The sequence below is a fragment of the Myotis yumanensis genome, unplaced genomic scaffold (genome assembly GCF_028538775.1).
Source record: "Myotis yumanensis isolate MYYU_CA2020_CCGP unplaced genomic scaffold, mMyoYum1.0.hap1 SCAF_2, whole genome shotgun sequence".
NCBI classification, from domain to species: Eukaryota; Metazoa; Chordata; class Mammalia; order Chiroptera; family Vespertilionidae; genus Myotis; species Myotis yumanensis.
The window spans coordinates 93,682,234-93,704,644 of NW_027223753.1; the positions used below are offsets into that span (position 1 = coordinate 93,682,234).

Genomic DNA, 22,411 nt, shown 5'->3' on the forward strand with positions numbered 1-22,411 from the left:
CCAACATCAGAATTATAGGGGTGCCAGAAGATGAGAGAGGGCAAGATATTGAAAACCTATTTGAAGAAATAATGACAGAAAACTTCCCCTACCTGGTGAAAGAAATAGACTTACAGGTCCAGGAAGCACAGAAAATCCCAAACAAAAGGAATCCAAAGAGGACCACACCAAGACACATCATAATTAAAATGCCAAGAGCAAAAGACTAAGAGAGAATCCTAAAAGCAGCAAGAGAAAGAAACTCAGTTACCTACAAGGGAATACCCATACGACTGTCAGCTGATTTCTCAACAGAAACTATGCAGGCCAGAAGGGAGTGGCAAGAAATATTCAAAGTGATGAATACCAAGAACCTACAACCAAGATTACTTTATCCAGCAAAGCTATCATTCAGAATTGAAGGTCAGATAAAGAGCTTCACAGATAAGGAAAAGCTAAAGGAGTTCATCACCACCAAACCAGTATTATATGAAATGCTGAAAGGTATCCTTTAAGAAGAGGAAGAAGAAGAAAAAGGTAAAGATACAAATTATGAACAACAAACATGCATCTATCAACAAGTGAATCTAAGAATCAAGTGAATAAATAATCTGATGTACAGAATGAACTGGTGATTGTAACAGAATCAGGGACATAGAAAGGGAATGGACTGACTATTCTTGGGGGGGAAAAGGGTGTGGGAGATGCGGGAAGAGACTGGACAAAAATCGTACACCTATGGATGAGGACAGTGGGTGGGGAGTGAGGGCGGAGGGTGGGGTGGGAACTGGGAGGAGGGGAGTTATGGGGGGAAAAAAGAGGAACAAATGTAATAATCTGAACAATAAAGATTTAATTTAAAAATATATATATATGTATTTTTTAAAAAGTGGAGAATATACCTGTAATTGCTTTATACAGCACAGACTGTCCTTGGAAGGATAGTGAGAAAATGGGTAACACTCATTACCTCAGGGCCAGAGAAACTGGTGTCCACAGGATGGTAAACAAACTTGCACTGTGGAATTCTCCACTTGAGAATTGTATATTATGTGTGCTGGTTATTTTTTTCTGTAATTTTTTTTAATTACAAAAATAAAAAGTAGGAAAACAAATAATCTGACCTAAAAATGGTCAGAGGACTTTAATAAATATTTTTCCAAGGAAGTCATATAAATGGCCAACAGGTATATGAAAAGATGTTCAACTTCACTAGCTATTGGAGAAATGCAAATCAAAACCACAATGAGATACCACCTAACACCTGTTAGAATGGCTATTATAAAAAAGACAAGAAATAACAAGTGTTGGCAAGGATGTGGAGAAAAGGGAACCCCTGTGCTCTATTGGTGGGAATATAATTTGGTGAATCCACTATGGAAAACAGCATGGAGGGTCCTCAAAAATTTAAAACTAGAACTACCTTATGACTCAGCAATTTCACTTCTGGGTATTTATCCAAAGAAAACAAAAACACTAATTTGAAAAAATATAGGGTCCTCGTGTTCATTATAGCATTATTTACAATAGCTGAGGCATGGAAACAACCTAAATGTCCATCAGTGAATACATAGATAAAGAAAATGTGGTATATATACAATGGAATACTATTACTCCGCCACAAAGAAAGAATGAAACCTTACCATTTGCAACAATATGGGTGGACCTACTGGGTATTATGCTAAGTGAAATAAGTCAGACAGAAAAAGATGCATACTGTATGATCTCACTTATACATGGAATGTATATTAAAAAGAAAAGAACAAACAAACAAAACACCAAAAACCAAACAAAAATAACTGAATTCATGGATATAGAGAACAGATTGGTGGGTTTCTGAGGCAGGGATTGGGGAGTGGGCCATACAGATGAAGGAGGTCAAAAGTACAATTTTTAGTTATAAAATGAGTAAGTCATGGAGATGTTATGTACAGCATGGTGACTACAGTAAATAAGCCTATATTGCTCATTGGAAAGTAGCTGGATGGTGGATCTTCACAAGGAAAAGGAATATGTAATTATGTGAGGTGATGAGTGTTAACTGGACTTATTGTGGTCATCATTTTGCAATGCATACAAATATTGAATCTTTACATTGTAAAGCTGAAACTAATGTTCTATCAGTTGTGCCTCAATAAAAAAATGCACACACACAAAGAAGGAAGTTTTAAAAGACACAGCTTGTGTCCCGTGACTTACCAGTGATATCATTCCTTGTGGCTCTCGGCTCAAAGTCCATGGCATAGAGGTCAGACACGGTGACGGTGCAGCCCTGCTTGCTCAAGGTCTCCACAGCCACTTTCTTCAGACAGCCGTTGAAAGACCGGGGCTCCTGGTGCGCATAGACGATGAGCACTTTCTTACCTAAGTCCAGAGAAGAAATGATTTCTCTTAAAGAGCAACTCTTCTTTGTCAAAATTCAAAAAGACTAAAACGGAAATGACATGTGTAGGAGCATTACAGCATTTAAAGCTAAGAAATACCAACCTTTTCAGTGGGTGAGGTTTTAATCCAGTTATAGCATAGCTCATGGGTACTTGAGTTTACTAATATGCAAATATATAATGGGTCCAATTATGATTGGTCAAAACTCACACAACCAGGTTCTTCAAAGCCCAATCTAGCTTGGTTATCCTCCGAGAAGTTGAAGCCCTGTTCCCAAACTCAATGAAATGAAAAGCTCCCTGACTCATGTTTTGTGCTAACCCTACGTGGGCAGGTGTCAGCTATTGACACACAGTCTTGCTTTTTTTCCTCCAGCCCCATTGAAATGTCACACTTAAACAAGATATGAAAAACTGGACTTCTAGTACTACTCCAGGGAAGGCAGGGCTATAAGGAGCCCAGCTTTTGGTGGTGAGATGATAAGAAGTGTAAGAGTCAGGTCTTACGAGTCCTGGCTGTGTCACTATTACCAATAGCTCCTGAAGCAGTATTGTCCTTGCTAGAAGATAGCTTGAAATTATGCTCTGATTTTTTTGCAAGAGGCAGCTCTGGTGATTTGCTTAAATTTTCCCAGGTAAAGTCTAAGGCCAAGTATTTAAACTTTTGATTTAAAATATTCAGTTTAGGTCCTTAAGGAGAAAATACAAAGGTAGTTTGAAGCAAACAATTTTGGGGCATTCCACTGAGTATAAAGGTTAAATTCCATGAGTTAATGATATACTTTTTTTTTTTTAAATTTTAACTTCTCAGACTCATTGGTCATGAATGGAGTCTACTTGGGAAAATGGATACAAATAAAATATTTATATCAATGGTTCTCAACTAGGGCAGTGCTGCCTCCCAGGAGAGATTTCACAATAACTGGAGACATTTTCAGTTATCATGGCTGGGAGGGTTCAGGGTATGCAGGGGGGCGGGGTGCAGGGGAACTTCTGGCATCTGATAGAGCCCCAAGGGTGATGCACAAAACAAAGGGTTTTCTGGCCCAAAATGTCAGTAGTGCTGAGGTGGAAAACCCCAATGTATAGTATCATATGTAAGGTGTACCATTATGTTCTGAAATTAAAAGATTTTGTTATACTAGTGTCCTAGTGCACAGATTCATGCACACTGAAAGGAAATTAATTAGAAGAAATATTTTAATATTGCTATTCATCCTTTCTCTATAATAGAAGTGCCAACCAAATTTATGATCGACAATGACAGATCGAAACATACGCATGCAACTGGAGCCAGCGAGAGCTTTATATGTATCACGCATGCGCCAGTCAGCTTAGCCTTTTATACAGAATAAACTTGCTTAATTAGACCTGCTTTCTGAACTTTTTCCAGCCCAGTGAAACACCCCAACTTCTCTTTCAGATAATTGTCAGCAACACAGCAGTAAATATCAACATGAAACACATTATTATTGTAGATCATGCAGGGAGAACAAAGGGTAAAATATTTAACTGCAGCAGTGTTTGACTATATTCTGCACAGTGAGAAAACCTGAAGTCATTTTCAAGTTCCACCATTTCTTACTTCTTTTCAGTTGGGTCAAGTTTCTAAACTTTCTAAATTTCCATTTTTCTGGCTAATGAAAAGAAAATAGGATTCTACCAAGTCTCCTATCTACCTACTCCAGGACTTCTGTGAGGGTCAAATGAGATGAGGCACATGAAAACGCTTCACAGACATTTGGTTAAAGTGTAAAAAGTTTCCACCTGGCTATAAAGCAAGTCATGTTCCTGGGCTGAAGAAACTCCAAGGAGACTAGTTGCTAGGGAAAGGAAGCTGGGTTTTGCTATGTGACATCATTACCCGGCACCCACAGTGACTGTTTCCAGGCTGGGCTGGGCTGGGCTATGGGCCGCATTTTGCACCATGGGGTCTTGGCAGTGTTGGCTGTGATTTGGTGGGCTGTCACTCCAGGATGGTGGTGGGGCCTGTGTTCCACTTGGGGGAAGCCGAGTGTTGCTTTGTGGCGCCAGGTCTATGGTGCCGTTTATTTTTATTTTATTTATTTTATTTTTTTATTTTATTATTTTTTTAAATATTTTATTGATTTTTTTACAGAGAAGAAAGGAGAGGGATAGAGAGTTAGAAACATCAATGAGAGAGATTGATTAGCTGCCTCCTGCACGCCCCCCACTGGGGATGTGCCCGCAACCAGGGTACATGCCCTTGACCGGAATCGAACCAGGGACCCTTGAGTCTGCAGGCCGACGCTCTATCCACTGAGCCAAACCGGATCGGCGGTGCCGTTTATTTTTAAATGGCCAGTGTGCATCTTGGCTGCATTGAGCGTCTGCCCCCTGGTGGTCAGTGCATGTCATAGCTACTGGTCGGATGGACACTTAGACTTTTATATATATAGATTGTTGAGAGAAAAAAAGATGTAGCAGAATGGGGCCATGAGCAGGGAGACAAGTAAAGATGGGGAGTTATACTGAATTTTTAACCATGGTTACCCAGGGGGCTCATTCATGCAACTATATATTGAACATCTACTATTCCCTGGGATCATTCCAGAGATTGGATAAGCATGGCCCTTACTTTGGAGGAACTTATATTTTGGTAGGATTTAAATAAATAATAAAATAAGTAAGAAAATAAAAAATAAAGTAATTCCAGGTAGTGATCCATATAAACAAAGCAAGTTTTATACACTTCAGTGTTTAGATTTTTTCTAACAACATATTCAACTTTTACTTAAAATTTTAATTTAGAAAAGTTAATAGCCAATAGTCACCTGCCATGTTCTAGGCAGATGGATTTCTCTCTGACAGGTCACAGGGGAGGTTTGCTTTAATCCTGGGCAAGGATTCTGAGTGGTGAGCCCCAGGCTCTCAGATGTAGTCAGTCTCCTCGGGCCTCAACAACCTAGAAGAGAAAAAACAAACACTTGAGGGAGGTGGGGAGACAAGGAGGTGAGGCTGAAGTACTGGCTCCAGGCCTCACCACCACTTTCTGAAGGACACGCAAATGGATCAGCAAAAGGCAAAAGGCTTATCCGGAGAGGCCGGGCGCCAGTGAAGAAGCTGGTGGTGAATGGGCAGAAAAAGAAGTGGGTTCTGAAGTTCACCAGTGACTGCCCCACTCTGTAGCAAACAGAATCACAGCTGGGAAATTTGGTGGAGGCACTGTAACCAGTGAAAGAAGCAAGAGCGAGATCACTGTAACCTCTGAGGGGCCTTCTTCCAAAAGGTATTTGAAATATGTCACCTAACTCCAAAGCCAGATAAAGACACTACAAAGAAAGAGAATTGCAGGCCAATATCCCTGATGACCACAGATGCTAAAATCCTCAACAAAATATTAGCAAATCAAACCCAGCAATATATGAAAAAGTTCATACACCATGATCAAGTGGGATTTATTCCAGGGATACAAGGCTGGTACAATATTCACAAATCAGTAATGTGATAGGTCACATAAAAAATTGAAAGACAAAAACCACATGATCATATCAATAGATGTAGCAAAAGCATCTGACAAAATCCAGCATCCTTTTTTGATAACAACTCTCAGTAAAGGGAATAGAGAGATCTGACTTCAACATAATAAAGGCCATATATGACAAACCTACAGCCAACATAATACTCAATAGGGAAAAAAAAAACATTTCCCTTTAGAACAGGAACAAGACAAGGATGTCTGCTTTCACCACTCTTATTCAACATAGTTCTGGAAGTCCTGGCCACAGCAATCAGACAAGAAGAAGAGACAAAAGACATCCAAATTGGAAAGGAGGAAGTAAAACTGTCATTCACAGATGACATAATATTGTACATAGAAAATCCTAAAGACTCCACCAGGAAACTACTAGATTTAATAAATGGATTCAGTAAGGTAGCAGGATACAAAATCAACCTCCAGAAATCGATGGCATTTTTATATACCAATAATGAACTCTCAGAAAGAGAAACTAAAAAAGCAATCCCATTTACCATTGTAACAACAAAAAAATAATATACTTAGGAATAAACTTAAACAAGGAAGTAAAAGACCTGTACTTGGAAAATGATAGGACATTGAAAAAAGAAATAGAGGGAGATACAAATAAATGGAAGAATATACCATGTTCATGGATTGGAAGAATTAACATCATTAAAATGTCTATACTACCCAAAGCAATATATAAATTCAATGCAATCCCTATTAAAATACCAATGGCATACTTCATAGAGCTAGAACACATACTCCAAAAATTTATATGGAACCATAAAAGACCCCGAATAGCTGTAGCAATCTTGAGAAAGAAGAATGATGTAGATGGGATCACAATACCAGATATCAAACTATACTACAAAGCCATTATAACCAAAACAGTCTGGCACTGGCACAAGAACAGGCATATAGACCAATGGATCAGAACTGAGACCCCAGAAATTGATCCACTCCATTACAGTCAATGAATATTTGACAAAGGAAGCAAGAACATACAATGGAGTAGACAGTCTCTTCAACAAATGGTGCTGGGAAAACTTGACAGACACATGCAAAAAGATGAAACTAGACCACCAACTTACACCATACATAAGAATAAACTCAAGATGGGTAAAAGACTTAAATGTAAGGCATGAAACCATAAAAATCTTACAGGAGAACATAGGCAGTAAAATCTCAGATATCTCATGTAGCAATATGTTTATGGATACATCTCATAGGACAAATGAAACTAAAGAGAAAATAAACAAATGGGACTACATCAAAATAGAAAGCTTCTGCACAGCAAAAGAAACCATCATTAAAATAAAAAGGGAACCCACTGTATGGGAGAACATATTTGCCAATGATACTTCTGATAAGGGGTTAATATAAAAAATATATAAAGTACTCATACAACTCAACAAAAGGGAGACAAACAATCCAATTTAAAAATGGGCAGAAGACCTGAATAGACATTTCTCCAAAGAGGACATACAAATAAATGGCCAAGAGATATATGAAAAAATGCTCAAAGTCACTAATCATCAGAGAGATGCAAATTAAAACCACAATGAGATAGCACCTCACACCTGTCAGAATGGCTATCATCAAAAAATCAACAAACAACAAGTGCTGGTGAGAATGTGGACAAAAGGGAACCCTAGTTCACTGCTACTGGGAATGCAGATTGGTTCAGAGACTATGGAAAACAGTATGGAGTTTACTCAAAAAATTAAAAATGGAACTGCTGTTGACCCAGCAATCCCACTTCTGGGAATATGTCCTAAAAACCTAAAACACCAATCAGAAAGAATATATTCACCCCTATGTTCATAGCAGCATAATTTACAATAGCTAAGATTTGGAAACAGCCCAAGTGCCCATCAGTAGATGAATGGATAAAAAAGCTGTGGGACATTTATACTATGAAATACTATGCAGCTGTAAAAAAGAGAGGAATCTCTTACTCTTTGGGACAACATAGATGGACCTGGAAAATATTAAGTTAAGTGAAATAAGCCAATCTGAAAAAGACACATATCACATGATCTCACATATTTGTGGAATCTAATGAACAAAATGAATTGACCAACAAAATAAGACCCAAAGCATAGAGGCATGGGACAGACTGACATACCTCAATGTGGGATTGGGGGAATGAGAAGAGATAAACCAAAGAACTTATATATGATCTGAGGGGGTGGGTAGGGGTTGGGAGGAGGGGACAAAGGGGGGGGGGGTGGAAAATATCTGTAACACTATAAAATACATTAAATAAATGGTGATCCCCCCAAAAAAAGAAAAAAAAGAAAGAAAGAAGAAAAAAAAAGAAAGAAAATAAAGTACTTTAGCAGATAAAATGGCTGGACTGTGTTTGATATTTTAGGATAGAAAGGTCCAAGAAGGTATCTCTAAGCACAGATGAATGATGATAGGGCCAAGCCATGTAAAACCTCGGGAGAATAGCAAGTACTAGTAAGAGGCCAGAGTTGGGAACTGACCTAGAGTATTCAATAAACCCTGTTTGACTAGCCTGTGGTTAAACACAGAATTTTCGTGGGCAATGCAGTCAGAGGTGGGTGGGGTCAGTGGGCCTGGGGTGAGGACATTATTCTTAAGCAGGAATGATATGTCCTGATTACTTTTTAAAAAGTTATCATTGTCACTTCAGACTCAAATAATAACTTATCCTGAGCTTCCTACGATGAAGGCCCAAGACAATTTTGGTTGGGGGGAAATTATTTAATTTCAATGCCTCTAGCAGGACATGTATTCTGTGTCCCCAAACCCCTCCATTCCCTCTTGCTTGCCTGGCCCAGTTACATATTCACATCACATGCCTGGACACTTGAGGCATGAGTTTGTGACTCCCGCTCTCCTACAGTTCTCTAAGTTGTACAGAATAAGAAACAGGCTCAGGAAGTTACTTGTTCCAAATAAAACATTCGAGCCAGGCTTTGGACTTGCTGTCCAGTGCCCTTCAATTCCCACTCACTCCCCTTCCTTACACCCCACTCCACAGCAGGAATCCTTCCCCTTTGATAGGAATTATGCTCTCACCCAGGTCGACAGAAAAGAACCACGCGGTTATTAAACTACATAGACTGCATCAAATAGGCTGATATTGTTGATGTGCATTACTTCTTTATCAGTATCCAGAAGCTGTTGTGTTTTCACTTTGCCTCTTTACACACTGGCAGGCTCTGTGCCTGTCACTCCAGGTAGATAGCATTTCACTAGGTAACCAGACCACTGTCTGCATGCCCATTTGTGACCGTTTCTCCATTTCTGGGCACTTGGGTTATGTCCAGAACTATACACAGCACTGCTAGAAGCATATAATATTTAATACATGCCCCTTTCCATGTATTTTTTGGCTGATATTTTAAGGGAAATTAAAGGTTAAAGAAGCTGTTTAAAATGTTTAAAGGTTCCGTCACAGACTGCCACAATGTACTGGACAAAGGGCGAGCTGTGGGGCGCTGGCCTTATTTGGCACCCTCTTCACGAACCTGAGCCTGTTTCGATTGTAAATGTCCTCACTTGTAATAGGGCTGAGAGCAGATTAGAGGAGCCCGATATAACCAGGCCTGGCATGCGGTAGGATTTAGGAAGAGGTCCGTAAAATCCTGACTTTGAAAGGGTCAGTGGGCCACGGTAGGAAGAACCAAGGGGACCAGTGAGTCCACTCTGGCCGGGACGTGAAAATCCGCAGAGACCTCTCCAGCCTGCAGTCCCCGCCAAGAGCGCGCTGAGCTCTGGGAGCTGCGCCGGCCAAGCCCCCGGGTCCATGGCAAGAGGAGGCACTCACCCTCTGGAAGCGGACGCCCCGGAAAAGAAGCGTCAGGGCCGAACCCGCGTGGGCGGGAGGGAAGCTCCGGGCGTCCACGCCAGGTTCCGGCCGCTGCGGCCGCGCACTCGCAGCTGCCAGGCCGAGGACAGACTGCCCTGCTCGGCCCAGACCCAGCGGCCAGGGGAACTTGGGTTGCACAAGGGCTGGTCCCGGGCGCCCTGCCCCCGGCTCCTCCAAGGACTCCTCTCCCGCGCTCCGCCCCTGCCGGCTCCAGGGCCGTTCTTTGCCCCCTCACCCCTCCCCCTCGCCCCGCTGCGGCCGCGCCCCACCCACTACCCTGCTCCGCTTCCTCAGACAATGCCCTCTGGTCACGCCGCTGGCCCCGCCTTGTGCCCACTCCCTCCTCCCCTCGGATTGAAGCCGCACCTGTGCTGGCTGAGTGCTGTGGGGGATGGTGGGCCCACCGTGCTTGGAAGAGGGCTGCCCTGCCCAGGTAGGGATCTAGGGTAAAAAGTGAAGGTCCATATTTTAGCTGTTGTAAGTAATGCAACATTGGACACAGGGGTGCGTTTATCTTTTTGAAATAGTGTTTTCGGATAAATTCCCCAAAGTGGAATTGCTGGGTTGTATGGTAATTCTAGTTTTAATTTTTCGAGGAAAATCCTTACTATTTCCCATTGTGGTTCCACCAATTTACAGTCCCACCAACAGTGCAGGAGGGTTCCTTTTCCCCACATTCTGGCCAACATAGTAGTCCTTCTAACTGGCGTGAGGTGATAGCTCACTGTGGTTTTGATTTGCATTTCCCTAATGATTAGTGATGTTGACCATTTTTTCATGCCTGTTGGTCATCTGTATGTCTTTGGAGAAATGTCTGTTCAGGTCCTCCACCCATGTCTTAATGAGATTGTTTTTTCTTTTTTTTTAAATGTTGAACTGTATTCAGAAGTACAAGCTGCTAGTTATAAAAACATCACAGGGGAACTTGGGTTGCACAAGGCCTGCCCATTAGTAGATGAATGGATAAAAAAGTACAGCATTGGGAATTTAGTCAATACTAGTAATAATGATGTGTGGTGCCAGGTAGGTACTTCCTGTGGTCGTCCCTTTGTAAGGTATATAAATATCTAAGCACTGTGCTGTACACCTAAAAGTAATATATTATTGTATGATAACTATAATTTTGAAGTAAATTTTAAAGATGATGGGCCATGGCACAACACTTAGCAATAAAAAGGAATGAACTAATGATACAGCCAATGAGCTCATTGTCTCTTTTTTCCTTTTCCCACCACTTGCTGGTTTGTGCCATCTCATTTGGCAGTCCATCTACCATGATGACATCCCAAGGATTGTCCTCCAACTCTGCGCCTTGATTTCTGGTGTCCTTGGATGGTTCTGTTCAAACAATAGGGCAGAAGTAAGGAATCCCCTGTGTTCCTAATGTTCCTCATGAGCACAAGTGCTGCTGTTTGTAGACGGTGTTGGGGTTGGTTTGTCTGCTGCTGCTGCTTTCCTTGTATTCAGGGAGGAGAATATGGTCTCTCTGGGATGCCCTCCTGCCAGCAGGGGACGGGGCCACCTTGCATTGTGAGCCTAGGAAGTCCTGGAAGCAGACTTTATTTTAGAATTACCTTTATCAGAGGAAAAGTACTCAAGGTATTTCCAAATATACTAGAATGTCCACAAAGATAACATTTGTTTTTGTTTCTCCTCTTTCTGGTTTAATTGGCTCAGGGGTCCTCAAATAATAGTTGTGTGGTAGAAAGTAAATGAGTCACCCTAAGAAAGGGAGGTGCAGGTCAGGTTCTCTGGAATAACAGAAGGTAGATTTTCCTACAATGAGGGAAAGTAACCCTGGTGTCCAGTGGGAGGGGTGTATTTTGTCTTTTGTGCTGTGAGATCTTCTAAGAAAACAACAGCCAGACCTCTGGGTGGTGTGGATCCCACGAAAGGACCAGGAAGCTGTGGAATAGCAAGTGTTAGAAAATGCCTTGGAGACAAGTAAGTCTTTTTCAAGGAAATCACTTTTTTGAACCAAATCTTGGTCCTGTATTATATATGATTAAAGAGTGGTTACATGCCTTAACACCAAAGATAGAAAATTATAGTAATTATGACATTTTATCATATTTTTATGAAACACTTCACCTCTATTATATCTCACATCAAATATCAATGGAAGAAATCCCTTGTGTTTGTGTTCTAGCAAATTAAAAGTTTTTAAATGTTTTGTGTCAACGCAAAATCAAAAGAGAAGTAGGTAAGAAGTGAATTGAGATCATGGAAACCAAACCAGAATTAAGGAAGACCAATGCAACACTATCTTGATGGCTGACAATTAGAAAATCTTAAATATATATATTTTTAAAAAATAATAAAAGAATGACAAAGCTTGAGAACAGGAGGACTTATTCATTCATTCACCTTTTTCATTCTTCATTCATTCAGAAAGTGTTTACACCTACTCTGTGTCAGTCACTATTTGGGGCCTGGAGGACTCAAATCTGAGCAAAAACAGACTCTGGTTCCTTGGTCCCCTGGAGTCATGGAACATACAAACTACCAGGGGAAATGGGAGCTAGTGCAAAGAATAATTGCAATCATCTTGAAGACGAAGGGGGTGGGGGGGGGGGGGTGGCGAGAGAGAGAGAGAGAGAGAGAGAGAGAGAGAATGAGTTAGGTTTGAAATAAAGAGGCTTGATGTGGAGAAATTTTTGCTGATGTTACATGCTGGAAGCCAATTCTAGCATGTCATAATTGCAAGAGTTTCATCAAAAGGTTGATGGAACTTGGGGACTCAACAAGGGTTGAGTCACGTATGTTGTCACCTGTTGGGAATAGCTGATGGCATTTCCCCAAACCTGAATAGGATACATTAAATTGTTTGCTGCCAGACAGCTCAGGGCATCTTAATCTACATGTTATTGCCTCCTACTGGCCAAACACCTGAACAGCCGTAGGCTAATTCTTCCATTCTGACAATGCCTCTGTATAGGAAACCCTGACCCTTTGAAGTGTATATCTCTGCCTCACCTCAGGACAATTTGTGTTACTAAAAAGCATGGGGTCCTGAGTCTAAGAGATCTTAGATTCCTTTAAACTATGCTCCTCTGACCCCCAAATGCCTTATAAAATTATATTTCATCTCTGGACTCCTATTTAATCTACTCACAGCCTTCTCCAGATTTCCTGAACACTTCTTAATGCTGGAACAAGAACCCTGGCAGTTATGTGTTCTCCCTCAGTGCCAAAGTATACAGCCTGTCTTTTTCACAGACCTTAGGAAGAGTAGATAATCATGCTATTAATCTCATTTGCTTCTAGGGAAAAATTAAATAATATAAGAGTACAAGGGGGTCTCAGTTCCTGTTGGGGATTATTTATTTGCAGGCCTTTCTTTATAAATATTATGGCTCCATTTTTATAAAAAGTATTAATATAAGTATAGATGTTATATAAAATCCTAATATATAAAAGCCCAGGGTCAAAACGACCAATCACAACCGAAGGCTGACCAACCTGGAAGTCCTTCAGTCAGCTCTGGGTTGCCGTGGTGACCCAGCACTGACTGCCCTGCTGCAGCCTGGCGACCCAGTGCTGACTGCCCAGGGGCTGAGACCCAGAGAGAGAGGCAGGGTCTGATCCGCAGCCACAGTGGCAGCCGTTGATGAGTACTTGCCTCTCTCTTTCTCTTCCTTTTTCTTTCCGGGCTTTGCCAGCAGCCGGGCCTTTCTTTCTCTCCTGGCCTCTGTGGGAGCTGCTGTTCTGCCCCGCCTCTCTGATCAGGCCTAGAGATGCTGACTGAACCAATCAGAACCAAATGTGGGTGCTGTGAAGAGCCAATGGCTGTCTAGGAGGTGGAGCTTTTGATGCTGACTAGCATAGGAACGAACAATCAGAACCAAATGTGGGTGCTCTGAAGAACCAATGGCTGTCTAGGTGGTGGAGCTTTTGATGTTGACTGGCATAGGAACCGACCAATCAGAACCAAATGTGGGTGCTGTGAAGAACCAATGGCTACCTAGGAGGCGGAGCTTCTGACGCTGACTGGCATAGACACTGACCAATCAGAACCGAATCTGGGTGCTGTGGGGAGCCAATGGGTGCCTAAGAGGCAGAGCTTTTGATGCCGACTGGCATAGAAACTGACCAATCAGAACAAAATTGGCCATCAGAGGAGGGCAGTTGGGGGCGAGATCAGGCCGGGAGGGGAAGGCAGTTAGGGGTGATCACGCTGTCAGGCAGAGGCAGTTAGGGGAGATCAGGCAGGCAGGCAGGTGAGCAGTTAGGAGCCAGCGGTCCCAGATTGCAAGGGATCAGGCCTAAACCAGCAGTCGGACATTCCCCAAGGGGTCTCCAATTGGAGAGGGTGCAGGCTGGGTTGAAGGAACCCCCACTCTGTGCACAAATTTCATGCACCGGGCCTCTAGTGTTTATATAAATGCAGATGTTGTAAATGTATCTCATAAATGCAGATGTTTCCATATATACATATTTTAATATACCAAGGCTATTTGGGGAAGAAAGGAGAGAAACATTTCATTCTTCCCTTTTCATTTTTCTGGAATGCTTGATTTTGTTACAGGGACACATTGTTTTTGCAATATTATTATTATTTTTAAAAAAATCTTTATTGTTGAGAGTATTACAGATGCCCCCACCCCACTTTCTCGCAATTGCCTCCCTCCACCCAGTTCCTGCCCCATCCTAGGCCTTCACCACCCTAATGTCTGTGTCCATAGGAAATGCATATCCTATGTAATAAAGAGGGAATATGCAAATTGACCATCACACCATCACAAAGATAGTGGCGCCCACAGCAGAAGTGGGGTTTCCGTAACACAAGATGGCTGTGCCCACAGTGGAGGCCGAGTTCCATAACACAAGGTGGCTGCACCCATAGTGGAGGCCGAGTTCCCATAAAGAGCCTTAATGAGCAATCAGCAGGGACCTGAGGCTGCCTGGCGCTGGTCCGGGGCAGGGGACCTGAGGCTGCACCCCCCACCAGGTGGGGCTTGATTGGGGCCTTAAGGCCATGCCCCAGGGGATCTCAGGCTGTGTCCCCCACCTGGCGGGGCTTGACAGGGGACCTCAAGGCGTGCCCCCTGCACCAGTGCTGGGCCAGGGGACCCAGGCTGCACCCCCCGCACTGGCGCCAGGACAGGAGACCTCAGGCTGTGCCCCCCACCCTGGCGCTGGGCCGAGGGACCTCAGGCAGCACCCCTTATTCTGGTGCCAGGCTGGGGGACCTGAGGGTGCACTAGGGGACCTGAGGCTGTGCCCTCCACCCTGTGGGGCTTGACAGGGGCCCTGAAACTGATTCCCCTGCCTGGCACCAGGCCAGGGGACTTGAGGCTGCGTCCCCCACCCAGCGGGGCTTGACAAGGGTGGGGCCAGCCGGGTCTGGATCTCGCACGATTTTGAGGCACTACGACTGGGTGGGGACTTGACTCTGGGTCCCACGGCGTGCCTCAGACTCTGACAGGAGGAAGATTTTCATATACATTTTACTAATTTTCTTTCATCTCTGACACTTCTATTATAAAGAAAGGGCAAATAGCAATATTAAAATATTTCCTCAAATTAATCCCCTTTTAATGTGCATGAATTTCATGCACCAGGCCACTAGTCCTACATAATAAAAGCCTAATATGCTAAGTGTCTGGTCATCCAGTCAGCCATTCAACCAATCAAAGCATAATAGGCTAATGATATGCTCAGGCTGCTTAACTGCTTGCTATGACATGCACTGATCACCAGGGGGCAGACACTCCGACCAGTAGGTTAGCTTGCTGCTGGGGTCCGACCTATCGGGACAGAGTAAGATGGGTCAGACATGCCCTGGAGCCCTTCCGTGGTCCCTCCCCAGCTTGCCAACCTCTCGCATCCCTCCTAGGTCCTTATCGTGCACTGGTGGGGTTCCTTGGCCTGGCCTGCACCCGCTTGCAATCCAGGACCCCTCAGGGGATGTCAGAGAGCCAGTTTCAGCCCGATCCTGCAGGCCAGGCCAAGGGACCCCACTGGTGGATGAATTCATGCATCGGGCCTCTAGGATACATATAAGATCTTTGGTTAATTTCTTCTTACTCCCCCACTCCTTTCCCTCTGAGATTCATCTCTCTGTTCCATGTTTCCATGGCTCTGATTCTATTTTATCCATCAGTTTATTTTGTTCATTAGACTTCTTGTTCATTTAATTCTTTTAGATTCAATTATTGATAGATATGTATTTATTGCCATTTTATTGTTCATATTTTTGATCTTTTTTCTTCTTCTTCTTCTAATTCTCTTCCTCTTCTTAAAGAAGACCCTTCAACATTTCATGTAATACTGATTTGGTGGTGATGAACTACTTTAGCTTTTTCTTGTCTGTGAAGGTCTTTATCTGACCTTTAATTTCTAAATGATAGCTTTGCTAAGTAGAGTAATCTTGGTTGTAGGTTCTTGCTATTCATCACTTTGAGTATTTCTTGCCACTCCCTTCTGGCCTGCACAGTTTCTGTTGAGAAATCAGCTGATGGTTGTATGGGCACTCCCTTGTAGGTAACTAATCATTTTTCTCTTGCTGCTTTTAAAATTCTCTCTTTTTCTTTAACCCTTGGCATTTTAATTATGATGTGTCTTGGTGTGGGTCTCTTTGGGTTCCTCTTGCTTGGGTTTCTCTGTGCTCCTGGACTTGTAAGTCTATTTCTTTCAGGGTAGGGGAAGTTTTCTGTCATTATTTCTTAAAATAGGGTTTCAATTTGTTATTCTTTCTCTTATCCTTCTGGCACCCCCATAGTGCAAATGTTGGGGTATTTCAAGTTCTCTCAGAGGCTCCTTACACAATCTTCATATTTTTGGATTGTTTTTTTCTTTTTACTCTTCTGGTTGGGTGTTTTCTGCTTTTTCATATTCCAAATTGTTGATATGATTCTCAGAATCCTCTACAGTTGAATCCATGTAAATTATTCTTTATTTCAGTTAGTGTATACTTAATTTTTGACTGATCCTTTTTCATGTCTTTGATATTCTCACTAAGATCCTTGAAAGTCTCACTAAGTCCCTTAATGCTCTCATTAATTCCCGTGAAGCTGGCATTAAGATCCTTGAGTAACCTTATAACCATTGTTTTGAACTCTGTATCCAGTAGTTTGCTTGCTTCCCTTTCTTTCATTTGTACCATGTTTCTTTATCTCTGCATTTTTGCTACTTCCCTGTGTCTGTTTCTATATGTTAGATAGAGCTATTATGTCTCCTGGGATTGGTAACTGACCTTGTTTATTAGATGTCCTGTAGGGCCCAGTGCCTCAATCTCCCCAGTTTCCTGAGCTGGACACTCTAGGCGCTCCACTGTGTGAGCTGTGTCCATAGTCTTGTAATTGAAACTTGATTGCTATTGGTGTTACTGGAAGAAATTGACCTCCAGGCCAATTGACTGTGAGGGCCAGCTGTGTCTTCAATGGAACAGCTGCTGTGCAGGAGACACCTCTGTGGAGCAGGACTTGCTTCATTGGTGCTTTGGTGCTCACCGAGTTTTCCCCTTGAGTGTGTTGCTTGTGGATGTGTAGAGTTGTAATTTGTTATGGTCTGATTACATTGGGTGCACTGGCTCTGGGGGCTTCTGGGATGTATAAAGCCAGCCACTGCCTGGGTCCACTGGGTAGAAACTACAGAGAGATCTGCAGATGGCTGCTACTTGTATTGGGCTAGGAAGTGCCCAGGTGAGGCCCAACTGTGAAGCAAGGCAGATTGGTGGTAGTGCTAGGTCTTGGGCTTTTTATTGATAGGTTAGGGCAGTGGTTGACAAACTGCGGCTTGCGAGCCACATGCGGCTCTTTGGCCCCTTGAGTGTGGCTCTTCTACAAAATACCACGTGCAGGCGCGTATGTACAGTGCGATTGAAACTTCGTGGCCCATGCACAGAAGTCGGTATTTTGTGGAAGAGCCGCACTCAAGGGGCCAAAGAACCGCATGTGGTTCTCGAGCTGCAGTTTGCCGACCACTGGGTTAGGGTCATGTTAACTCCAGCTGCTGATTGTTTAAGAGATTTTAGCAAAGTCTGAATCTTGAGCCACGAAGGGCCATTCATATAGAAAAGCAGCTGAGGTGGGGATAAAAATTGGATGGCTTGGGGTCTCAGGGAATCACCCAGGTGTGGGCCATGCTGCTGGGAACTCAGATATGGCTTCCAGTCAGCTCTGCAATGGGGGAGGTTCAAGCACAGGAACAATGACCTCTGTGAACACCCTTTTCTGGGAGAAAGCCACCCCTGAGTTCCTGTCCTGATGCCAGACAGTCTAGTTCCTCCACATATGTCCCTGGATTCCCCCGAAGCTACTGCCCCACAGGAACTTAGATGAAGTGAGTTTGTGCACAGGCCTTTTAAGGGGAACACCTGGGACTTCAGCAGCTTTAGTCACTGAGCCACAATCCCAGCTGGTTTTTATGGTCAGAAGTTAAGGGGACTTCTCTTCTCATCTCTGGAACCCTGGGCTGGGGGTCTGGAGTATGGCTGAGACCCCCTGCTTATCACGGGAGACCTTGGAGATATCCCTCCTGATTAAAAAAATGCTACACATGAGTGTTGGATCAACCATTCTGTGCCCCCACCCCTCCTACCAGTCTCAATGTGCTTTCTTCTCTAGTTCTCTAGTTGTAGGACTTCCATACAGCCAGATTTTAAGCAGTTCTGAATGATGATTGTTCTGTATTTTAGTTATAATTTTTAAAAATAAGTTTTTATTGATTTCAGAGAGGACAGGAGAGGGAGAGAGAGATTGAAACATCAATGATGAGAGAGAAGAATTGATCGGCTGCCTCCTGCACGCCCCATACTGAGGATTGAGCCCATACCCAAGCATGACTGGAATCAAACCTGGGACCCTTCAGTCTGCAGGCCACTTCTCTATCCACTGAGCCAAACCGGCTAGGGCTTAGTTGTAATTTTGATGTGGTTGTGGGAGGTGGTGAGTACAGGCATTTACTCTTGCCATCTTGGTTCTCTTGCAACAGTATTATAGTCTATGTTGAACAATCTCTGGGCTGGGCTTGAGCTAAACGGGGAATTAAACTAGGATAAAAACATAATGGCAGACTGAGTTTATACCGAGGTTTTCCATCCAAATCCCTAGAACTAGGGAAAAAATAAAATAATAAACCCTTAGTCCCACTGGAAAACAAGAAGAGAATTTTTGGTGGATCAGAGAAACTCCCAATAAGGACTGAAAATAGAAAGCTGGACTTAGTGAAAAAGTACAATCACAGGAGATTACTGGTATAAAAGCTGGAACAGCTCCAGCGAAGCCCTAAGCATACACAGGGATTCAGAGATACAGATATAGCACCCTGGCTCCCACCCAAGGTGATTAATTAGAAGCAGAAAGGAAGATCAGCTCCTGAATTGGACACTGTGTGCCCACCCAAGTGAATAGCACAACTTTACAATATTTATCCGAACTTTGAGAATAGTACACTGAAGTAAGCACCAGCAAAACTTCCAAGGCATAGCTACTATCTTTTTGTTTTGTTTTTTTTTAAAAATCCTCACCGGAGGAATTGCTTAGAGAGAGGAAAGGAGAGAGAGAGGGGGAGAGGGAAAGGGAGAGGGAGAGGGAGAGAGGGGGAGACATCCATGTGAGAAAGAAACATCAATCTGTATATGTCCAACCTGGGGTGGAACTTGAAACCTAGGTATGTGCCTGACCAGGAATCAAACCAACAACCTTTTGGTGAACAGGGCGACGACACTCAACCAACTGAGCCACTCGGGCCTGGTACACATCTACTATTTTAAGGACTTGCGTAGTTTGAGGAAAACTCTACTATAAACTTGAAGTTAAATTATATATTGTGCTTATTTTTGAAAGTGCAGTAAAAGTGCTCTAAGGTGTAGATAAGATCCCAAACATGGAATTGGAGAGACAACAGAAAGCAATGTCTCAGGGCTTCCATGAGCACAGAGTGTACGCACACTGGCCCACCTGAGGTGTGTGATTGGTGTGGTCTAATGATCTGGAGACATAACCCTGGCAAAGGCAGCGGGCTCTGGCAGTGGTCTGAGTGCATCAAGTGGATGGGCGGTCGGTCGGATGGTTTGAGGTTAGCTCTCCTATGGTGGTGCTGGGAGCTGACACCGTTCTTGCAGGTACCCTATGCTGACCTTGCCAAGCCCCCTGCCCTTCCGCAGAGCTCTCCTTATTCTGAGCCCCAGTCCTTCCTCCTCCCCGGGCTTCCAGCCTCCTGGGCCTACCCTTCTTTCCCCTCCCCTCGCCCACCCTCGTGGATGCACCTCGCGCCTGGCGCTGTCCCAGGTCGGGGACTGTGAGGAGACTTGGCCTCCTCTCCGGGCAGTGACCTGCTGGTGGAAACCCAGGGAGGAATTCCTCCTTAGGGTGGTGGCTGGTGCCGTGAAGGAAATACAGAGGGCGCTGTGGTACCAACTAATGGGCTGAGCGGCGTAGGTGCCGCTAGTCCCTCCTCCACTGGGCAGGGCCCTGGTGACGGACACAGGGGATCCTCCTCCCAGGTCCTCCTGCAGCGGTGCCACGCCTCCCTTTGGTCCCAGCTCCCCCATTACCCGCCCCCCCTCCGCCCCTGGCCTGTCCCAGCCCCGTTCTTCCGGTCCTTTCTTTCCCCTTGCGCCCAACCCTGACGCGCCCTGGTCCCCTGGACCCCGCCCAGGTGTGGCGTTCTGGGGGCTCAGGGAGCGGCTTCCTCCTGTGGGTGCAGCTGGACTGAGACCAAGGGCTGGTACTCTGGGAGCCGGCTGGGCGCGGAGGGGCGGCTCCAGCCAGGCCAGGTGCCGCGCAGCGGGGAGGAAGGGGCGCCCCGGGAAGGGAGGGCGATCGGGGGATGGGGGTCGGGAGGACGGTCCCCAAACCGCTGGGCTCGCATCGGACCCCCCTCCACTCACCCATGCACCTAGGCGAGAGAGGAGCTGGGGTGAGCCTGGGGTGCCGCTACTCCAGTGCAGGGCTGGCCCCTTGGAGGCCGGGCGGTGCCTGAAGCTCTCAGGGGCACCGAGCCCATTTCCCAGTACAGCTCAGCTGCCTCCCCCGAGGCAAGCCCTTCCCAGCACGTCTCCCTCCTTCTTCCCGCGAACCCCACGCCCTGCGCTCCGGGACTCACCCCAGCGCTCTGCCCTCTCATTCCCGTCACTTGCTCGTGTTTCCTGGAACGGCCTGCCATCCACCCCTCCTCCGCCCTACCCCGCCTCGCCTTTCCGGAACCCTCCTGTCAAAGTCGCCATCTGATCCCTCCAGCTCCGGCTGGACAGGCCTGGGTGGCCTCCTCCCAAGCCGCCATTTCCACACCGCCCGTAATTGCGTGCTGGTTTTTAGCATCTGACGTAGCTTCCCCATTCATTTCTCAGCCATTATCCCCCCACACCTCTGCAGCCTAGTGTCTTCAGAGCCGACACTTACTCATCTCAGCCATGGCTACCCACTCCTGTCACACATGGGCTAATCCTCCCACACTGCTCACTTTCTCAGCTTCTTTTGTAAAATTAAATTTATTGGGCTGACATTGGTTAATAACATTATATAAGTTTCAATGTACAATTCTGTAATACATAATCTGTATATTGCACTGTGTGCTCACCCCACAAAGTCTAGTCTTCTTCCCTCATCATATATTTGACCCCTTTACCCTTTACTACCTGCCCCCAGCCCCAGCGCTCTGGTGAGCACCATACTGTTGTCTGTGTTCATGAGTTTGTTTCTTTTGTTTGTTCTTTCGTTGCTTTCTGTTTTATATCCCACATATGACTGAAATCATATGGTTCTTGTTCTTTTCCATCTGACTTATTTGGCTTAGCATGATATTCTCAAGATCTATTCATGGTGTCACAAATAGCAGTATTTCATCTGAGTAGTACTACATTGTATAAAAGAACCACATTTCTTTTTCCAATCATCCACTGAAGGACACTTACAGTGGGGCCTTGACTTATGAGTTTAATTCGTTCGGAGACCGAGCTCGTTAAGGAGCTCTTACGGAGCTCGTTAACTCAAATTACTCTATCAACTCAATGCAAAAAATCAGCTGAGAGACCGCTGGTATCTCAAAAAACTCGTTAGTCGGGACACTCGTAAGTCAAGGCCCCACTGTACTGTACATTGTTTCCATGTCTTGGCCATCATGAATAATACTGCAATGAACATAGGGATACATATATCTTTATGAATAAATGTTTTCAAATTTTTCGGGTGGACACCCAGAAGGAAGATTGTTGGGTCATTAAGGTAGCTCTATTCTTAATTTTTTGAGGAATTGCCATACTGTTTTCCATAGTGAATGTACCAGTTTACATTCCCACAGCAATGTATGAGGGTTCCTTTTTCTTGACATTTGTTATTTCTTGTCTTATTTTTTTAAAAATTTTTTTATTAAGTTATTACATATGTGTCCTTATCCCCACGTTACGCTCTATCCCCCTCACTCATGCCCTCACCCCCCTGTTGTCTGTGTCCATTGGTTGGGCTTATATGCATGCATACAAGTCCTTTGGTTGATCTCTCCCCCTTCTCCCACCCTCCCCTGCCTTCCCTCTGAGGTTTGATGGTCTGATCGATGCTTCTCTGACTCTGGATCTCTTTTTGTTCATCAGTTTATGTTGTTCATTATATTCCATAAATGAGTGAGATCATGTGGTATTTATCTTTCTCTGACTAGCTTATTTCACTTAGCATAATGCTCTCCAGTTCCATCTGTGCTGTTGCAAATGGTAAGAACTCTCTTGTCTTATTGATAATAGCCATTCTAACAGATGTGAGGTGGTGTCTCATTGTGGTT

General features: G+C 44.3%; 1 protein-coding gene across 3 annotated transcripts in view; it reads right to left on the reverse strand.

Moving 5' to 3' along the window:
• Positions 1 to 20,764, reverse strand: part of NQO2 (N-ribosyldihydronicotinamide:quinone dehydrogenase 2) — a 38,265-nt gene extending 17,501 nt beyond the window's left edge. Inside the window, exons 1-3 of one of the 3 annotated variants that reach the window (XM_070405814.1) lie at positions 20,744 to 20,764; positions 5,159 to 5,289; positions 2,179 to 2,343 (exon numbers count right to left, since the gene is read on the reverse strand). In XM_070405814.1, the coding sequence (XP_070261915.1) occupies positions 2,179 to 2,343; positions 5,159 to 5,165 (172 nt within the window). In that variant the 5' untranslated portion in view covers positions 5,166 to 5,289; positions 20,744 to 20,764. Of the gene's footprint in view, positions 1 to 2,178; positions 2,344 to 5,158; positions 5,290 to 9,649; positions 9,889 to 20,743 lie in introns of those variants that run through there. The other 2 variants (XM_070405815.1, XM_070405813.1) reach the window with 2 other exon arrangements.
• Positions 20,765 to 22,411: the final 1,647 nt, after the last annotated feature.